At 37.7% G+C, this 20,836-nt stretch overlaps 1 protein-coding gene across 1 annotated transcript; it reads right to left on the bottom strand.

The window, feature by feature from the left end:
- Positions 1–1,180: 1,180 nt before the first annotated feature.
- vps54 (VPS54 subunit of GARP complex) lies at positions 1,181–19,571 on the bottom strand. The gene is made up of 23 exons (XM_006638603.3): positions 19,480–19,571; positions 16,130–16,298; positions 15,520–15,761; positions 15,088–15,172; positions 14,925–14,959; positions 14,681–14,812; positions 13,924–14,309; positions 12,859–12,985; positions 12,556–12,663; positions 11,964–12,019; positions 11,425–11,521; positions 10,991–11,331; positions 10,215–10,344; positions 7,482–7,663; positions 6,602–6,714; positions 5,929–5,992; positions 5,593–5,698; positions 5,215–5,302; positions 4,559–4,680; positions 3,959–4,039; positions 3,651–3,758; positions 3,361–3,455; positions 1,181–3,163 (listed from the first exon to the last, which is right to left on the bottom strand). Exons 2-23 carry the CDS (start codon positions 16,266–16,268, stop codon positions 3,058–3,060), a joined length of 2,943 nt encoding a protein of 980 aa, XP_006638666.1. The 5' UTR covers positions 16,269–16,298; positions 19,480–19,571; the 3' UTR covers positions 1,181–3,057.
- Positions 19,572–20,836: the final 1,265 nt, after the last annotated feature.

The raw sequence follows: 20,836 nt of genomic DNA, 5'->3' as shown, positions 1-20,836 counted from the left end.
CTAGATTACTTAAATTCACCCAGCTGTAGGCAAAGTAAAACATCTCTAAACACAGAAAGGTAAAAGTAATACCTTACCATAATTGTACTGGATCTATTTGCACTTTTAAATGAAATGGGAATGTAGGAATGAGATAAAATCAAAATATTAGTTACTGTGCATACCTGAAACATTTTAATGTAACTATGCATTCAACAAAAAACACATTTTGCCAAGCTCTTCTAGCAAAGAAGCACCTATATTCGTTTTTTTTTTAATTGTCATCCCTAATCACTTGGTTTTGAATTTTGCAAAGCAGTATTTTTGAGAATAAGTCAACAAGATCAAATTTCACAATTAACCAGGTGTTTTTCTTTTGATATCAGATTTTCCTTTTCCTGTTGGTACGTGTAGATCTATTTAAATGACCATTACACCCACTTTGCACAACTAACTGGGCAGTGGCTTAAGAGGATGTATCTTAACTTTTAACATGATTTAAAAAAATCTTTTAAGGAATCAGTACCAAAAAAGGTACTGATTCCAAGACTGGGTAATCTGGCATAAATTGTTTCCTAATTGTCAGAACATGCGAGACAAACATGAACCTAAATGCTCAAGTTTCAGAAGTCAAGAAAAACATCCAGGTCAGAGGTCCAAGCATGTGATATTTGGTACCAGAGAAGTAAAGCAGTGCTCAAAAACACTAACATACAGAGCTCTCAGTTGCAGTAGTTTTGGGTTTTGAAATAGCCTACACTTCAGGATATGCAAATTCTAAAAATTGCAAATGCAAAAGGGTGCTATGCATAACATTACTTTGCAGGATTAATTTCTTAGAATTTATTGCATGTTATAAAAACTGTTTTTAGCTTTGAATAGGTATGATTTTATTATGGAAATCAACACAAAACCGTATAGGAAAGATAAATCCAGATATTCTTTATAACCCTGTTGCTAAAATGTGGGAATAACTGAATATGCTCCTTGCACAAAACACTCTAATCACTGGGCATGGTACTCATTTATTTAGTGGTTAAAATTTGAATTGAAAATGAACTTCTATTTGTGTTCAAGACCTCCCCTCTGTTCCATTAAAAATAAGTTACGATGATGCTTGTATTTTTACCTTCATCCAAGTCAGCAGTTTACTTCCACGCAAAACATGTAAAAGACAAATTTCTTTAAGATACAAAACAGGAACAAGGTAATTCCATGTTTTATTTAGAAAGTTGTTGGGTTTCAGGACAGTTAAAACTCAGGCATGCTGTTAAAAGGTTTCGTACCTGCCAGTGCAGCAATTAGGGATCATTCCATACTACAGGGCAAACTGTTAGGCACTCAGACAGGAAATATACTGTTGGAAGAAGTCAATATAGTCTTTGATATTTACTTAAAAGTAGGCACTTTATATTTAGCAATGATTGATTAATTAAACAGCACTGTCACTCAAAGATAATATAAAACCCCTCATACACGATGAGGAATGACATTCTTTTGTCTAATACCAACTTCATTATTCAGAATGACAGTATTCTTAAACCTAGGTGATACTTGTTTCAGGGGGAACTCGTATTTCACTACACTAACATACACATATGACCAAAGGAAATGGGAGAGTAAACAGATGTGCAAAGGTCTGTATTTCACCTAATGATTTACCCTCTCCTATTGTATATCCATCTTTTGGTACTAGTCAAAACATGGAACCATTGATACAAGTTTGCATCTGTACTTATACAGTTAGCATGCCACATGAGCTTTTATAAGTACAACAAATGAGGCTATGATTTTTGTAGAAATGTCCTGTTGTCTCTGGGGCTTAGTGACAGTGGTTAACTGCATGGCCAGTGATGTTGGAAGTGGTACTATCCCACAACAGCAAGGCACCAGTATCTGTTCTCCACTGGAGGCCAGACAGGTCTTTGCTGTCTGGCCTTTTCACTGTTACAGGTCTGTTCGTGTTGTAGACTGCACTGATTGTACTTCAGACACTATGCAATGATCCACTGGGACAGCTTTTTCTGAGGTGAGGGCTTTTGGTCATATGCTATATTCCATACATCTTAAAATTTAAAAATCATTTTTACCTACTAGACAATTTCAAACACCCACCTAAAAAAAGTGGGACAGATATACCAGATATTAAGGTCACAAGTGTCAATGAAAATATACCTGGGCCATGTACAGTATACGGTAGGTTAGAAATTTGGCTACAGGAGTGGATTTTAAAGGATGTGTATTTGATTTGGTTTGAGGATCTAAGTATTTACAGCTGCTCCAATGCAATGTCAGAGTATAAAGAGGGGCAGACAAAGGCAAGCAGAAATTACACTTAAAACTCCATCCTTTAAAATGTCTACTAAATAAGCAGATACTGCAAATAAAAGTCCTTCTGCCAAACCAGAAGGTACATGACCAAATTATCACAGAAAATCTTCAAATAAACTCTAGTATTTATACAAATTTCATATAAGAGTTTCATTTAACAATTTTTACATTTACATCAGGTTATTTTACATGTGCACATAAGTAACCATTTCAGGTGTCTGTCACCTTGTCCGTTTTTAACTTTGCTCAGTTAAACGCATACATCTTAAATGCAACAAAATCTAAAAGTAAGATTTTAGAAAGGTCTGTAAAAAAATAAGTTATGAGATAATCATTTTACTATAGTCATATTGTAGGATTTAAAAGCTTCTGTTAGAAATTGTACCACAATTTTGTTTTGAGTCAGTTGCACATGAGATAAAGTCACAGCAGTACAGATGCACAGTGTCATTTTCTTAATGACAGCTCTTCAGCACATCCTCAGCCATGTCACAGCCATATCCAAGCATGGATTTGGACCAGAGAAACCTGAGTCTTTCTAAAGAGTCTTAACACGTCACAGGATAGCTTAGTTCCCATTGTGACCGTGGAGCACTGCCCCTGTCACTGCACCATCAGCCTTCTCGAACAGGCTCAGCTACAGCAGGGCTCTTGGCTGGGAATCCAGTTGCAGGACACAAAGGTCATGAGATTAAAAGTACATCCTGACATGCAAAGAGCAAGTTTCACTCTTCCACCTGATCACCATCACCTCTTTTGTTCCCATATCTCTGCCATGTTTAAGTCTAGGTTTTCAAGTGTCTTCAGTGCTTGGACATTCCCAGTGTAGAAAGCTATATCTACCATAACCAGCCTGCAGGAGGGGAAAAAACAGTTTCGTTCATAAAACCACACACTGGCAAGATGGCTGCTCGTATTAACTTCATCAATAGAAGTACAAATATTTTCTCAGTTTGGTTGTCCTAATTTAAGGAAACATGAATAATGGCAATTGGTCGATAACAGGTTTTGACACGTGGAAAGCATAGAAAAATAATGGGATTCACATACCCATGTTGAGGTCCTCCATCATTTACTACATTGATCCGTGCTAGCTGCCTCTTCAGATGGAGTTTAAAGCTTGCATTTATCCTCAAGAACAACATCTTAAAAAAAAAAGATCACAATCAATTCCCTTTACCAATATCCTTGTTTCACATCAGAAAAGTGAAAACGGACATCATATTTTAACAAAACATGCTTATGTCCACAATTTTTTTTTCCAATTATGTCTCTTTCAATACCACAAACATTTTAATCAGCGAAAAAAAAATCTTGTTCCAGAAAGTCATCTGCCCCACCTGTGTTTGTTCTTCAGGTAGAAGGTCATATATAGCTTCATGCATTTTGGCCATCTGTTTACACACATTTCGGAAACAGGTTGAAGGCATTGGGGCCTTAACTTCATACTGGGAGGAATTAAAGAAAACTTGCGTTATTTTACAGTCCACTTGAACAGAACCACTACACATATGCTTTTAAACTACTTTTAAATGTGAACTTACAAGCTTTAGCTGTTTTTTTCCTCAATTTACACAATCTTTGTGTAAATACTACCAACATCTAAATATCTGCTAAAATTGTAAAAGGTACAGGAATACCTTCTTACCTTGGACAGAACTTTTTCAAACAGGCTATCCATGATTGCTACAAGTTTTGCTGAAATTTCAGCTATATGGTCATTATAATCCTGTAACAGGAAAAAAAAACAACAAAGCATTTAGAATAAGGTCACATTTACAGTTACAAGCAAAATGAGATTTAGATTCTTCTTTCCCAACAAAAGAAATGCATAATGAAGGTCAGGAATATAAGCATTTGAAAATCCCAAAATCAACATATCCATTCTAATTTTGTGATCACAAAACTAAGTTAAATTAAACAGTCAGCAGACATTCTTTTGTAGTACAATTGCATGCATTCTCATAATTGCCACCACACTAGAATTTACTTTGTGTTGATTGCTGGAAATGGATATTAGAGGTGAAAAAAACTAGCATGAACAATTTAAGTGAATCAAACAAAGCATATGCTTTGTGTTCAAAGCAACCAAGAACACACTTTGAAATATTCTTTATCCACAGAGATCTTAAGAAATATGTTCTCTTGGTTTATACAAAAAACGATGAAAACTGACCATTAGAAATAAATGTTCTTCATCTTAAAGATGATGAGTATAGAACACATCAGCAATTGTGCTGCACCTCACCTTGGTGATGTGGTCAAAGTGCCTGAGAATACTGTACTGTTTGGGCTGCAGCCTGGCTTCAAAATGAGCCCTGATGATGGGAATGTAGTGTACAATTAGCTGCAAACAGCGGGATGCAAGAGCTAGAGAAAAAGAATTAGAAACATGTCAGTATGGGTGCTCATAAATTAAAACAGCTACCTGTCTTGCACTTAAATGATAGTGCAGATCTCCTTAGAGCTTACAAAGACCAAATCAGTAAAAATACGAGGCTCTATCTTGAGGTTACACTTTACCTTGTGCACTGTCCGAAAGCTACCTCACATTAGTTCCAGACAGTCAGCAGTGATGAAGGGGATTTTTAATTATTTTGCTCCCTGAAAACATCTGTAAATATGGTGTTTTGTTTTCAGCTGTGAACATGTGAACTGAAAATGGTTTTGAATTAGAGATAACTCTCTGGCAGACTAAGGGACATTGCACAGCAGCAGCTTGTTCAGAAGAGCAATGACTTCTGCACTGTTAAAAAGTAAACAAGCTACAAACATCTAATACTAGATTTCTACAGGCAAGAAACTGACATCAGTTGTAAAGGGATCCATAATCAGAAACTTTAGCAATAACAGATATGAACAGCATCCTTTACACTTTTGTTGTTCAAGACTGCCAAACCTTACCCAGGTTTTTTGTGGTTATTGTCTTCAAACCCACCACCTGTAAAGCCCCTGCCCCTAGAACCAACTGGCAGCACCGGGAGTTGAAATGCTGGAAAAAAAGCACACAAAAAAAAGGATTATGTATCAGTACTTTAGGTAACCATCTCATTTAAAGATGTTAAAATTGATGCGTTATATGATTGGATACATCTGCAGATTTTCAAAGTATATTATCTACTTCAGTAAAATGAAAATTCGATGTTATTAAAATTTAGTTCAATGACACTCAAGGTACACATACTAATATAAAGAGCTCAACTAAAACGAGTTCCGTCACTGTGCTCTGCAATGATTTCACACAGTAAAACATAAAAACATAACTTAATTCTTTCAACGAACCTTTAGTAAATCTGACAGGCGAATGAGCATGTCTGTAGTAATGGAGGGTATGTCATTCACACACTGGCAGTATTCGAGGAAAATTCTTATCAACAGTAACACAGTCCTGCCCATTGAAAGAAAAGCAACTCATTAGTAGATAAAGCATGTAGTCAAGCCGACTAGCTTTGCGTGAGCGAGAGGAAGGAGCTGACAACAGCAAACCCAGACCAAATAGTGGTTCATCTTTTATATACACTACTTTTTAAAAACAAATTAAAGATGCAGTATACAAAATGAACGAAAGTTAAATCATTTATATTTGCAATTTAACTAAACAAGACAGGTAAGACTTGCCCAACAACGGGATACTTCTGGCCATCAACACTTAAGTAATCACTTGGTTTCCGCTCCTCTGCACCTGTGACAAAAAGAAAGTTATTGCCGGTGGTTGTGACCTGATTACCAAACAAAACATGCAAAGCGACAGACTAAACAATATTCCGGCCTTCCATGCATTAACTAAAGTCAATAAATAGTAAGCTTTTTAGAGATAAGAAAAGCACATAAAATTTTCCCTAACGTTCATTTTACAGAACTACTGGGGTGAAGAGCAAATCCGACCGTGTGATAACACATAGGGGATATAAAAGTGCTGAACAGCCCTCTAAATTAGTGTTGAGATAATAATGAGATCTATAGTCATGTTTTTCTTAGCTCAATGTCTTGGAATAAAGCAGCCCCATCACTCATAGTTTTTATAATGAGATACATAAGATTATTTAATTGGAAAAATGAAATACCTGCTATTGGTGCAATCTCAGGTTTAGGATTAACCAATGGACAGTGTAGTCAATGCATGGAATTTGAGAATTCCAAGGATATTGTGTCTATGTCCATTCTTTTTTAGATCAACATTAACACCTCACATATAATTGTTTAAAAGACAGGCAAGACAGTTTCATTTCACATCTACAACTGGAGTGTCCATGCACATACTGTATGCATGAAAGTCTTAAAAATACCATACCAGTTTGTTTCTTATCTGGTAATGTTATCCGTCCATCTGCAATGGAGTTAACCAGATCCTGAAACTCTGCAGGAACTTCAGCCTGCTTCCACCTTTCATTATCAAGCAGAAGACTGCAGGCAAGAAAATAGAGAACATTAAACCAATGATCTGTGGAGGAGAGACAGGCTCCCATAAGGCTGCTTTTCAGCCGGATCAGCCCCATGCAGTTGTCACATAAAAAAGTTTGGATGCAGGGACTTGAGTGGAGGTAAGATTCATTCTTCATTATAGAGAAAGCCTATAAAACAGACAGAGTGGGATAGTGAAGGTAGCTGCAAAATTAACTGTGCACAGCAGCGACAGCTGACAGACATCTATATCAAACAAACAGTTCGGAAGGCCAATATAATCACTGACTTTCATGACCACCCTTTGCCTAGTGATTGTGAGCTCCTTTTATTCCGGTCGTCAATTAAGAGTACAGAGATTTAAGCACAACAGAACTAAGTTATCCTTTATTTTTATGGCTATTAACCTGCTTAATCTGAGCAACCGATTGAATATTTTACTTTAGATATTGTTTCGTCATGCACAAATCTTCTCTCACATCCTGATGACCCAATTTTTTGTTTTATTCTAATTGGTGAAGATTACTTTAGATGCTCATCTGTTATTCTGATCTTATGCATGTATGTACAATATGTTTCTTATTTGTTAAGGCGTTCATCTTGTGTAAAATGTATTGTGTTGTCTTTTACCTGCCTTCAATGAAACTTTCCCATATGGGACAACAGAGGAAGTAAGCAAGTACAATAATGTACAGAACTGAACTGATGGCTTGTGCTTCCAGGTACTAAGCGCTGCCAAAACCACACTTCTAGACGTTGACAGCGAGTACCTCAGCTTGGTTTTGCGCTCCTCGTGGAACCGATTGACAAAGCGGTTGGCTTGGCTTTGCAGCGCCCCCCTGAGGGACATACTCCTCCTGCCACAGAGCTCCTCTGTCTCCTGCACGAACCTCTCCACAGCCTGCGACAATGCCACAAACTCAGATGAGCTCAGCTTCTCCAACGACCCATCCTGGGGGAGAAAAAAAAAAAGGAAAAGAGTTCAAGAGGGCTTCTTCACTGGCTCCTCAGCTCTGGGACTGATGGCAGTAATCCCACAGTCGGTAGGGTGGGATTAGTCTGACTGGACTCCCATAGCTCTCAGCTAAATGTAAAAAACAAATAAAAAAGTGTTAATCAGAAATCCTAGCCAGGTGAGCATCCAGGCTTAAAAAACACTTGTAACCTGCTGAGGGATCAGAGATAGAAAAAAAAAGATCAAGATCAATACAAAGTTCAGAAATACATACTGTAGGTACATATTGGCCTTCTTCCAGAAACAAAAACTCTGTGGAGGAGTTGTTCCTTCCAGAACATTTAGTTAATTTCATGTCCAGTTTCTAAGAATAAGAAATTAAATGTTTACTTTAAAAATAGGGTCCTAATTTGAATCAGTAACAGAACATACAGGATTCTTATGACTAATCTATAATCACACTGCACTGCCTCAATGAACATATGCAATAGGAAAGTAAGAATGGAGAATTTAATTTTGTCTTATACATAGGACAAAGAACGCCAGTTGAAGAGTCTGTTCGTCGCCATCTCATGTTTTACAACAAAATCATACAGCTAATTAGGAAACCTGAAGAAAGAGAACAATGAGATGATTTTAAGACAATGCTGTAGAAAAATTGGATTGTAAGGCCAACATCTCATCTTCTAGAGCTGGGAAACAGGCAGTTAGCTCTGTTACATTCTGTGGATCAAATACTAGTGTGCTGGAAAAATAAAATTCTAGATGATCCTTTAAAAAGCTTTTCACAATTTTTAAATATCAGGAGAAGTAGCCAATAACTGGATGGATTTGCATTCTTAACTAATATACTTATTTTAGTGCTCATTCTTTTACAAAACAGGGTCACCTAACACCTAGGGGTTGATCCATCCCTCCAATAGGCTTGAGTTATTTATTCTTCACAGTATGGTTCATCTGGCCTTCATCTCATATTACCATACAACATCAATTTTAATAGGAGGAAGTCAAATCTCAACTACCCTGAGGAAAGAAAACTAGAAACCATGGAGCCAAAAGCACAGCATCAAAGCATATGGGCACCAGATCTCATACTCATATCACAGCGGGAGTTTATTACCAAACATGTTTGTACTGCTTTTTTCATGTCTATTAGAAAAAAGAAGGCAGGCACTAATGTTCATCTAAGGAGAATGCAGCATACACAAATGAAAAGATGAAGAAAAAAACTTCTTCACTTCTGTAGAAAAACCTATTTCAGTTCCAAGATCCTCTGAGGTGAACTACACTATTCCAGAAGCATGAGGCAAAAGCTGTTCATGAGCATGTCAACAAGGCCTTTGGTGCAAATCTGGGAACAAAGCACTTGCATTTAATGATGTGAACCTTCAAGGAAGCGTGTGCAGAATTTAAAAAAGACACATTTGAAAAGAAGACATTCAAAATAGCCAACTCTAAAAAAAGTTAACAATTCTTCAAAGGCAACCAGCACATTGTAAGGAAGTCCATAAGCCAGGTTTGCCAGAATTTGGTGTGAGCTAATATTTTTTATCTTACTTACTAAATTAACTGTTGCCTTTCCAGTTAACCTTACAATATGCAGCAGTCTGCAACTATCTATAATAACTGAAACAATGGCTTTGTTCACAGTGACAACGTCTTTAGTGCTTATATGCTTCATGGCTTTGATTGTTTTATAGTTTTAAAGTATAAACATACACCACCCACTAATAAGAATGGATAAATATGTAAAATAATATAGTATATTAATACCAAGATGAAGCACTTTTTACCACCTGTGTGGTGCAGAGACAATGATGCATTCCATTCTATTCATATTGACAGAACTAGACAACTATGTGTGTGGCTGTACCAATGATAAAAATATGAAGAAAAAAATAAGTTTGTGAAAAAACATCTCTTGGTAATAATAAAACTCAAAAATATAATTACAGAAACCTCTGGACATTCATTTTTAAGTAAGCAAACTTATATTTTCTAACTTATTATGTTAGCTTAAAAAACATGGAACAGATATCTACAAAACTCTACAAAAGGCGCCTGGCAACAGCACTTCCAGCAGCTCTTAGCACAACATTAGAGGGCTTTTGCAGTGTCACTGAAATCTGGCTTTGTAATCCCACAGCATGCTGCCATTTATCCTCTAACAAATGTATCCTAACAAGCTTTCCTTTCACCAATGACACAAAAATGCTTGTAGTACTACCCGCCTCATGCTGATTTGTTGTCAAAATTTCATATATGACAAAATACACTGAAGGCAGTTACTTCAAAAAGTTAGCAATGTAAAATGTTAATGAGCTTCAAAATGTAGAAGCACAAAATGGTTCCTGAACACTATATTACTAAAGCCTAAATGGATGAAATCAAGGTATGCCCATTTCTAACCCAACACTCACCCATTACCACCCTCACAAACAAGACAGTGGTGAAAAAGATGACCTCCTGCCTCAACCGAAATGTCAAGCCCTGCACATCAAAGTGAAGAACAAAAGGCTCTGATAAGTATCCATCTGTTTAAGCTCACCTTTGCTCTAGCCATGAGGAACTTGACACAGCGGTCGTGGCACACATCAGAGGCGTTGTACAGCAGCTCCTGAATATTATTGGCCACTCGGCCGAGTTCAAGGTCTGTCAACATCATGTCCTCGTTTACCCTTGAAAAAAAGACAAATACAATAAACAGTGCATGCAAAAACAAAAAACCCTGCTGTCCCTGCCTTTTCAAGTACCAACAACCAAACACACATTTACATTATGTTACATGAAAGAGAAGTTACTACTATCAAGTTAATACTATCATGATGTTTGTATACAGTAGTTGGTTCAAAACAGTTATTCAAAGGACACTTCTGACTGAGACTAAGAACTAACATAAGTATAGAATTTTTACATATCTCATTGAGAAGACCTAAAGTCTTCAGTGAATGACTGAAACTGGTGCACTGTGTTTGTGTAAGACCCACACAAACAAGGGGAGAACTGCAAAATTTATACACATAAATATCGGAGACTGGAAGGGAACCCAAGACCTCCCTGCTGTGACATAGAAGCACTAACTACTATGTCACTGTGCTGCCCAAGCTGCTTTCAGTATGGGAATAAAACATTAAAGTAATCACTCAAAGAAGTAAAAGCTGAAGAGCAGCATTTAGATTTCCTAAGGTGGACTATGTGCAGAACTGTTATTTTTAATATATAAAAATTGACATTCATTTCATGGTATTGCAAAGGCAAGATGTTGTATAGCCATTATGGCATAAACGCGGTTCTAGAGTCTATCTAGAGTGGCGATGAACGTACGGTATCTCCACTCCACCCGCAGTAACTGAGGAGGATGTTTTTTCCCTGCTGGAAGAGGACTCTGTGGTGCACTCCTGCTCTGAAGCAGAGTCACTACCGCACAGCTCATTCCGAAGGCAGGAAGTCCTTTGGTTCTTGGTGTCAACTCCAGTGCTGGGCTGCTCCACTTCAGCGAAAGCATCGCTTATAAACCTGCCTTCATAAGTCAGGTAAGCAACTTCCGGGTCCTTAGAGAAATTTTTTCCTGGGTTTCCCTCTGCCAAAGTGCAGTCAGACAGCCTGCTCTTCTGGTTCCCATCTAATACTTTGAGGACAACATTTCTGATGACACTTAACGTTGCCTAGCGGGACAAAATAAAAGAAGGGAGAATTAATAATTTATTTTCATATATGTCACAATGTATCACTTTTCATGAATATTAAAGTCACCCTACCTTTATTCTTTTCAGAAAAAGTATAAAGTTGGCAAATATGTATTTCAGAAGCTCAAACCACTGTGGAAAAGTCATCAGCCTCATCTGATCTGCAAGCCTTTTAAATGCAAAGCAAAAGAAATATGAGAAATTTAGGATATGCGCTCTGACATGAAAGTCACTATTCACTTATGGACCTCTTGAAAGTCACAATTAATTTATACACTTCTTTAAAGTAATGTAAAACAGAAACTGGGAATAATGTAGTCTGAATTTATTTTTTACTAGACCTATGCTGCATAGAAGTAACATTTTAACTTAAAATTCATATTGGAAGAGATAGTAAAGAAACTGCAGGTTCTAGCTCTAAACAGTCTTTAGCTTAACATGCTAAAATAATTAAGATAGTCATTGTCATGAGAGCATAACCACTTATACATCTCAAAGACCTCTATTTTAAAATGAGTATCAGTGTAAACTCTGAGATACAAAATCTATTTTCCTATCATCTGATAAACATTGTCTTTAATGTTTTTTTGCTTTCAAGTACGTTTACTCACTTTACAACAACTTCTGTGTCTATTTCTTCAATTTGTGATACTGTGCTGACAACACACTGTGGGAGAAAATATTTCAAAGTACAAATTAAATTACATTAATAAAAGTAATTAGCAAGAGCATGGTTATGAGAAATAATTCTGTGTATTACCGCATCGCTCAATACCTCTGAGACCACAAGTAGTTTATCATCCTTACAATAAAATCTTCAGCAAGATATAATAAGTAACAACCACACTCAAGTATAAGCACTACACACAAGAGTATAGAGTCCTACCATTAGGTATATAGATAAAATCAATTTTTATTGAAACTACATAAAATATTACAGGTGCGCAAAAAAAAATGTAATATGTATTAATATTTTCATTGCTGTGGCATAGGGCATTAAGTAAATAAGTACTTAATGGGTGATTAACCATATATTAGGATTTATAAGTACAAGAGCAAAAACTTGCTTTTACAGTATCTGTCATTAATAATTACTATGCCTATTCCAGAATGCTTAAATTCCATGGTATGATTCAGAACCACACCAGAAATGGCCTTGGTTGCACACTAAATTTATTCAAATTTGCCATCTATATTACCCACCTGTTTAACAGTGTTCTTTGCAGCAATAATCATTTCTTCACTGTAGATCTCTAAGAAATCAAGTTTTCTCTGCCTCAGTAGTCCAAACACCAAAGACTCAAGCCTATCCTTTAAAGGACAAATAAAAAGTGTTTGCAAAAACCATAAAAATTAACTTACCATCATGGTTAGGGCTTTATTAAAATCTCAAATATTAAATCGAATCTTAAATGAAAGCAGATCCCTAAAAGCTGAACTCTCCTTCTTTTTATTTCATTCTCCTTAAGATGATGGAGGAAGAAAAAGACAATGCTGTCCTCATACCTTTTCCAACACTTGACCTTCATCTTCGAGTGGTCTGTTGAGGTCACTTCTCGCATAGGTGGTGAAATCAGCTATCATCATCTTATCTATTAGCTTTTCCAGTTCACAGAGCTGGGAGCCTAGATGCCTGTAGCATGAAAATTTAATTTAATGCATAACAATAATGCAACAGTGTTATGGTATGACCCACTCAACAGCTTCTATGCAATATAAAAAATACTTTATTCTAGAAAAAAGAAAGGAAAAGTCTCAGCAATATGAGGGTGGTTATAGAGACTGGAAAAGTTTTTAAGTTCACAAGCCAAAGCGAATTAGCCTTGTTTGCACATGTAATCCTAGATGGCAATGAATCTTCTTTTCAGCATTAAGTACACTTACTGCATTCTGAATGATTTTTATTACCTCTGAAAAAACATCTGGACAGAAAACATTAGCATGCCTGCGATGTCCTGCCTCATCCTCTGAAAATGCTTCAGAGATTACACCTCATACTGCCACCATGTGGCTGTAATATGTACAGCTTTCATACAGCTGAACTGAGTGCCAATTACCACTAAAAAAAGTTTCAAGAAGGTAAGATATTTTGTAAAAAGGATCCATTACTGATCTGACATTGCAGGAAAGGAGAATCCACCAAACTGTGTCAGCAATTTGTTCCACAGCCCAGGCAGTAAGAAGATATTATATTTAAAATGTAATATCTAAAACTATCAAGGGGTTTCACTACTTCACAGCTTTGTAAATCTGTGTCTTTTTTTGTAAACCAATATCTAACCTTCATTATTTTTCACTAAATTCACAATGACAACATTCTCACATTCTTTATTTAGTGTAAAAACATATGAATTAGCCCAGAGACTAAATTCAGTGTCATACAATGAACTACAAATCTTCGTACAGAGTTAATTTTGTGGACGACTACTTTTCCAACTCCCACACATTTAAAAATGACTAATATTTTTAATGAAATCTCTGAGAAAAGAATTCAATGTACAACCCCAGCTTTAAGAAATGAAAATGATTTGGGAGCAAAAAGTTTGGGAACTGTTAGCATGGCCCACCAACCTGAAGCTGTGAATACCCTGGAGCTCCTGCTGCAGCACCTCCTGCGTGGTTGCAATCAGCTCCAGAGCCCCCACAAACTCCGAGGTGGAGAGCAATAGCTGCACAGTGGGCTGAGTCTGGTGCACAGTGGCCATAAGCTTCATCTTGTTGTAAAGCTTGACGCAGTTGTTGCGCGTCAGCGCCTGTCTCAGTATGTGCAGGGACCCCTCACACATGACCTTGTCGATCTGAGCCGTTTTCTCCCGCAGCACTTTAACAGCCTGGGAGGTTTTCCTGAGGTAGTCCTGCAGCTCATGCTGAGAGGTCATTGCGTGGAAGAAGGCTTCGGAGCGTAAGGAGATCTGGTGTGCAATATTCACCTCCACCACATCCAGGTAGTGGCTCAACTAGAAGACAAACAAGCAGGTTTTTCAAATCAAACAGCCTTGATGTGTGAAATGACTAAAGCATCGTTTACTTGCTATGAAAATATAACATTCTGCATGCCATCACATCCAGTATCAGCACTGTGGATATATGTATTACAGGTGGGTAAAACAATCTTTGGTTATTCACTTTTATGTATTGAAGTAGTACAGATTTAAAAAAAAAGAAAAATAATTTACAAATGATGCATTTCTAAAAGAATTTAGAAATGACAAGGGGCACATGACAGATCATGAGAATCATTAAGACCCAAAAAAAGATACCAGTTCAGGGAACTACAGGGTCAACCATGCCTTTAACTAAGCCCTCCAAGTGAAAGTCATAAGTTCACCTTCTCTTGAAGTAACCGTGAGGAGGCTACATCACGGCTACCCTTTCCCCCTGCACCACTGAAATGTGACCAAGGTAAAACCGCATTAAACGTTGAGGGGTCATCCAGGGCAAAGTCTGGCTTCAAGAAAATCTGTCGAGTTTAAATAACATAAGAGAATTAATTCATGGGCAACACCCTTTACCTTGAATACATTATTCGACAGAACTCTATGGTCACAAAGTGCTGTACAGTCATTTCTTACCTTGGGTACTTGCTCTAGGTCTGTCCTGGACTTATCTGTAAAAAAAATGTAATACAAAAATAAACAATTTTCAAGCTTTACAAGTACACGCATATTCTCCTACTCTAAAGACGATTAGATTGAAAGTGACAGGAGTAGGGAGAAGAGTAAAATGCCATCATACCATGGTTATTTGTAAGATTGGAGACTGCGCCAAGTTCATCCTTGGTTGGACAGATATTCTTGCATTTTTCATGGATTTTTTCTCGCTTAGAAAGCAAAACATTTAATAACGTTTACATTTGTTGATAGTTTGTGATAAATATAGAAACTGTTAAAAAATAAAGCACAGTGGTATTTGCAAATGGATTTAAAAAAATCATAGATAGCACATTTCTTCCTGATATCTATACATTTCCACACTCCTACAATTTTAATCTTAAAAGTTCTGCACTGCAGCATTACTGTAAAAAACGTTGCCAATATTGTATGAGGATAAGAACCAAAGTATTCAAACTTCTTCAAACTCTGACATTATGCTGCCACACTATTTTATGGAAAGGAGCATTAAGTACTCATCAGCAGCCTGTCTAACTGCATTAACACTGGAGAATACCTGCGTGGTCTCTTGAAGGTAGGATGCAAAGTGTTCCTTTGTGATATTTGGGAGGTAGAAGGAAGGCATAACTTCAGTTTCCACGAAGTCCAGACCCCATGTTTTTGTGAAGAAGTCCGATTCCCTTTTAGCCAGCCGCGGATCATTTAATGCCGCCGGAAGATTGACTTTTGAGTTATAAACAGTCCACCTGTGTTGATCAGCTACAACAGATGGGCCATCACAGACGCTGCGCACACCCCCTGTAAAGTCACATGGGGAAGGAAAAAAAAATTCCGAAAGTGGATCAGCCTTGGAAGGGTGCTGACAGCACTGATATAAAGTCCAGATCGAGACAAGGTGAGCCCCCATCTCATCAGTGCAAAATATATTCAAAAGCATTTTTTATGGGATGCATAGAAGGTAACTGAGTAATTACTTTGGCTAAGAGTCTCTTAACACACAATGTTTACATACAATGATGGTGTTTAATTGGTGATCTTTATTCTAAATCAAAGGTTTGAATACAAAAAGAACACATTATATGAACTGATAACACAGTATAAGAACAAAGTAATTACACATGACAATGCCCCAGCTTGAACATATCCATTGATATCTGCTATCCTACCTGTGGGCTCCTTTGGACAAACATCGGGTAGTGACCGGACAAGCTTATAGTGTTTTGCAGAAGAGTCCCTCTCTTTCTTAAAGACACCATCACTGCTGCTGGAATGAGGCACTGGTGAGGAACTGTGGCTTGAAGCCATTGCATAAGGACACCTCAGGAAGGAGGCGAGCTGTAACAAGAGACCAATAAGATGTTAAGCAGTTCCACTCAATCTGTAAAACACCAAACTGAAAGACAAAAATTAACATAACAGTGCTCATAACAGAAACACCCCGGGCTTATAATGTGGTTTAACATCATGAACAAAAAACTCTTTGGTGCCTGCTTAATGTATTGTCTCTAACTTTGAACAACGACAATATGAAAAAGTTCTCACTTAGCCCCTTGAATTCTCTGTTTAACAACATAGTAAAATAAATTTGCTTACATGTTTGTGATGCTGAATTCCAAAAACTCTCAATTATATATAAATTGACACATCCAAGAATTTGGACTGTTTTTTCCTCATTGGTACAGAAGTTATAATAAGACAGAAGTGAAAGTGCAACTGTTGTCACATGAGTGTGCAATGTATGGGCTTGTTCTCTACTTTCATTTTAACACTTCCACGGAGACTGGAACGGACCACAGTCTTCCAAAAGATCAAAACTAAAAAGCAAAAGCAAACATGAAAGTTGTTTCAAGGTCACATTTTAAATAAACATTACTTTTTAAATAAACACACTGATTATTTAAGTAATGTTATCAGAATGGCACCACTCTACATAAAAATGCACAGACAGAAAATATCTATTTAGCCTGAATATTAAATTATATGCAGGCAATTCATTTTAAAAATACATACGTAATGTAAACATTGTATGCAATGCAAGCTGCCTGGATGAGAGTGTCTGCTAGGCCAATAAACAATACAAAAATAACTAATAAGATCCACCAAAAGCACAAGAGTAATCCAAGAGTGCTTCCATACTGCTTTGGCAGAATGATTAGTAGGTATCAATATCTCTCCTCTTCAGCCAGCCAGCACACATGTTAGTAGATTTAGTGTTGAGGTTGTTTTCAGTAGTACCTAGCTAAGAAGCTAGATCACGGCTCTGAGGTGATGAAAACTATCTACCAAATCAACTTACGACATCTCCATCTGATTTCACATCATAAACTGGTAAGGCGCTAACAAATATAAAATATTGTGAAAATATTTGACAGTTCCCAGAATGATTTGTTTTCCACAAAAGGTAACTATAAGGTTGTTAGGAAAATATTCAAAAAGACCTCCCTGAAATTCTTATAAGACAACACTTCTCTTTTTCCCCAATCATATAGAACGGAGAGGTCTCTATCACATCACTCATCATTCATATGTTAATACTCCCTTTCCTTCATGCTGTGATGTTAATATTGTATAACAAAAAGTTAACTACAATTACAGTAAATGTATATTTACAATTATTATGCCACTTTCCAAATAATATAAATGTATGGTATTAGTAAAGATATCTCCTACAGAAGCAGCTCTGTATTCTCTGCTGTCTTGTGCAAGACTGCACCGAAAAACCACCACCAATGTAGTAAAAAGCAAATTCAGGAATGCTGCAAAAACCCAATTGAATTTGTACTGTAACATTCTGAACTGAAACATCACTCAGGCTTTCAGATAGTATTAGTAGTAAAGTATGATTAAGTGCACAGTACATATGTTTAACTGCATCAAAGGCCATCCAAAAAATTAGACCCGTTTCAAATTGTACAACAAAATACTTTTTTCAATTAATTGTTTTTTGTTAAAAAAAGAACTAAGCATCATAATACTAGAGATGGATACAATTCTAGAACAGGCACATTAGTTGTACTAACAACAGCACTAATGAGAATTGAATCTTGACCTCTTCTGTTTTAAGGCAGGAGTAAGATCTGTGAGAAAAGGTAGTGGTTTTCTGGTAGGTGGCAGGTAGGAGGTGGTGGAGTGATTGAGACAGAAGTTCAGAATACTATGCTCTTGTAATTTGTCATCGGAAACTCCCTTCCATTTTATCAAGAATTAAAAGAACAAAATTCTTGGAAGGCAACGGTTTTTGTTGCTTTTTTTAGCAGATTTTCTGAGCATGTGTAGAGAAAAGAGTCTGAGTGGGACATGAAGGGCTGGCCTACTAAGAGCAAGTACAAAATAAGGAAATGCACATCTCGTCTGAAACCTAGGTCTGTCATGGTTTGGTCCAACTAGCTCCACAGACCTGCTTTAATTTTCACATCCCTATTTAACTACTCAGTTATCATATCCAGGAACCCTTCTATCCAATGGTACTGTATCACCATTTGTAATCTTTCGAATGTTGCACCTATAATGACACCCAGACCAAGCATAATATTCAAATTCTCTATAGAAAGGTAAAGGTCTATACACAGAGAAGGCGGGGTATCCTTATAACCACTCTCGGACACAATTACTGCTTACTAAACATTAAAGACTGCAGTTAAACATGCAGTATAAGTCATAACCTAATGTGGCTCACACATCATCTCTGATACAGGGACACCGCTGACCAGCAGAGTAAGCACACACACAAAAAAAGATCGCATATAAAATAATGTGAATGTGATCTACAGCATAATTCCAGTACTTCTTTTAGGTTTAGAATCCATTTATAGTTTGCAAATGACTGTATCAATATTCAATTAAAAAACCTGCACCTCCGCTTGTGGTGCTGTAGCACACGTCGTGAAAGTCTGAAATATTTACACCTTGATGGAAAAATAACCTGATTTGTCTGAACACGCAGATATATCTCTCTGAACAGGTTACTACTGCTTTATGAGAGCTTACTTGCTAAAAAAAGCCGAGAAAACGTTTCATTTTCCATAAAACGTTTGCCATCTGGTGCTCTGGATATTTCGCCAGCCGCGTACACAAGCCGAACTGAGAAACCCCTCGCCGCTACCGGCGACCCGTACCCGTGCACTCGAGTCCCAAACTAAATCACAAAATACTGAAGGAACTGGGGGCTCCATCACTGTCGCGTCGCCACGACTTTGCGACAGGCTGTGGCTCGGCCAGCCCCGTTCCCCTCCTCGCAGGGGGATCGCTCTCTCTCCGGACATGTTAGACGCCGAGCTCCATTCATACAATCCGCTCAAGCACAACCCGCCCAGGTACAGTACAGTACACCTGGCTGAGGCCTAGCTTCCTGCCAGCTGGATATTCCTGTATTTACACGTAGTAAAGCCTCCGCTGCCGAGACCACTGGAGAGGGACTGGCGTCTGACAGCCTTCATGTATTCCAGCACCGCTTGCCACTGGCGCAGAATTACGCTCAGAGCCTGCTTAACCAGATAGTAAACTCTCGTACGGGTACCTGTCGTATGAAACACAGCAGCTCCAAACTCCGCAAACCCCCCTGTCCACCATCACAGTCATCAGACAACAACAAGGCGACAGCCGGCACCGTGCCCACAATGCACCGCGCGGGGGCGGGGGCGGGGGCCGGGCCTGCCTCTTCCAGTGTCAGAGCGAGCGGAGGGCACGCCGTGGTTCCCAAATCCTTCTGTTTGGTGAGCCTTGGAAGAAGGCTTGTTTGACAACCGAGCCCTCCTGTTCAAAATCAAAGATGTCTTATTTCAAGCCGTTGGTATTAACAATGAAATATTAAAAGGTGGCGTGAAATCCACTGGAACTTAAATTCAGTTACTATTGTTTAATATAACGAATTGCACAGGGATTTCATCTTAGGAGTACTAACTTCCAATGATTAAATAACTGTTTCAAACCTCCAGTTTCGGAACTCTTAATTTAGATTGTTTTTATTAGCGTTATCATCTTCGTGTAACATGAAAAACCAAAACCTGTAGGTACCCTAGTTCCCTTGTAGACTAAGCCATTGCAATTAAAGTAAAAGTGATAACTGAGTCTTAGACTTTAAATGAAGTGTTTTCTGATCTGTATCTGGTGAGCCCCTGGAATATGTCTTTGGTTCTCAGAACCAGCTTCAATAAATGTAGGTTTAATATAGTTGGGCAAAGGGTTTTCAAGACATTCTGTCAAGGAAAACTCTCTCAACAAAGACACCCACTTTAAAACGTTGAAAAAAAAAACACCAAAATAACATAGGATTGTGCAGGTATTGACTTTACATTCACTTGTGTTTAGATAAGCCCATTTCAAAGTTGTTTCTATGGATATGTCTGGAAAGTCTCAGAGTTCCTCAAGTCTGAGCCGAGGCACCTCTGGAACAGTGTATGTGTATCAGTTTAGTGTTTAGTTTGACATAATTATTGTATGTAAACAAACAGCTTCATTACACAACATTTGTGAAAGGGTGGCTGCCATAAAGCAAGAAAATTGAGAAAAAAATGCAGACTGCTTTATTTTTGTGTAAAGCAATCAAAACCTCTAGAAGGTATGGCTAGCTGACCTATAGTCTTGTATTTAAATATCACTGCCATAAGTGGCTCAATATAATAATGTATTTGCCAAACTATTTGTAATTCCCACCAAAAGACATTTAGTCCGCTGCAAATTGGCCTACGTTTTTGCATGGTTTTGCTTACCGTGTCTTCTAGTAGGATTTCAATCAGTGGAGGTTGTGTAAGGGACAGAACAGTTTCTCTTCTGCAGGACTGAAATCTGAGGAGTGCTCTGTCCAGAGAAGGCGAGGAGCTCCATCTTGTTCTCCTCGAGAGAACTATGCAGCACCTGCCAGTCTGAATGTCTCT

Source organism: Lepisosteus oculatus, chromosome 17 (genome assembly GCF_040954835.1).
Source record: "Lepisosteus oculatus isolate fLepOcu1 chromosome 17, fLepOcu1.hap2, whole genome shotgun sequence".
NCBI lineage: Eukaryota > Metazoa > Chordata > Actinopteri > Semionotiformes > Lepisosteidae > Lepisosteus > Lepisosteus oculatus.
This window is presented reverse-complemented; position numbering and strand designations above follow the sequence as displayed.

Bases quoted from the DNA above. Each gene is read 5' to 3' on its own strand.
- vps54 (XM_006638603.3), bottom strand. From the start codon at position 16,268: ATGGCTTCAAGCCACAGTTCCTCACCAGTGCCTCATTCCAGCAGCAGT. The intron at 12,986-13,923 runs GTTGGTGGGCCA...TTCATGCTACAG, and splicing joins CAGGGTATTCACAGCTTCAG to GCATCTAGGCTCCCAGCTCT. The intron at 4,681-5,214 runs GTAAGGTTTGGC...CTTTTTCTCTAG, and splicing joins AATAACCACAAAAAACCTGG to CTCTTGCATCCCGCTGTTTG.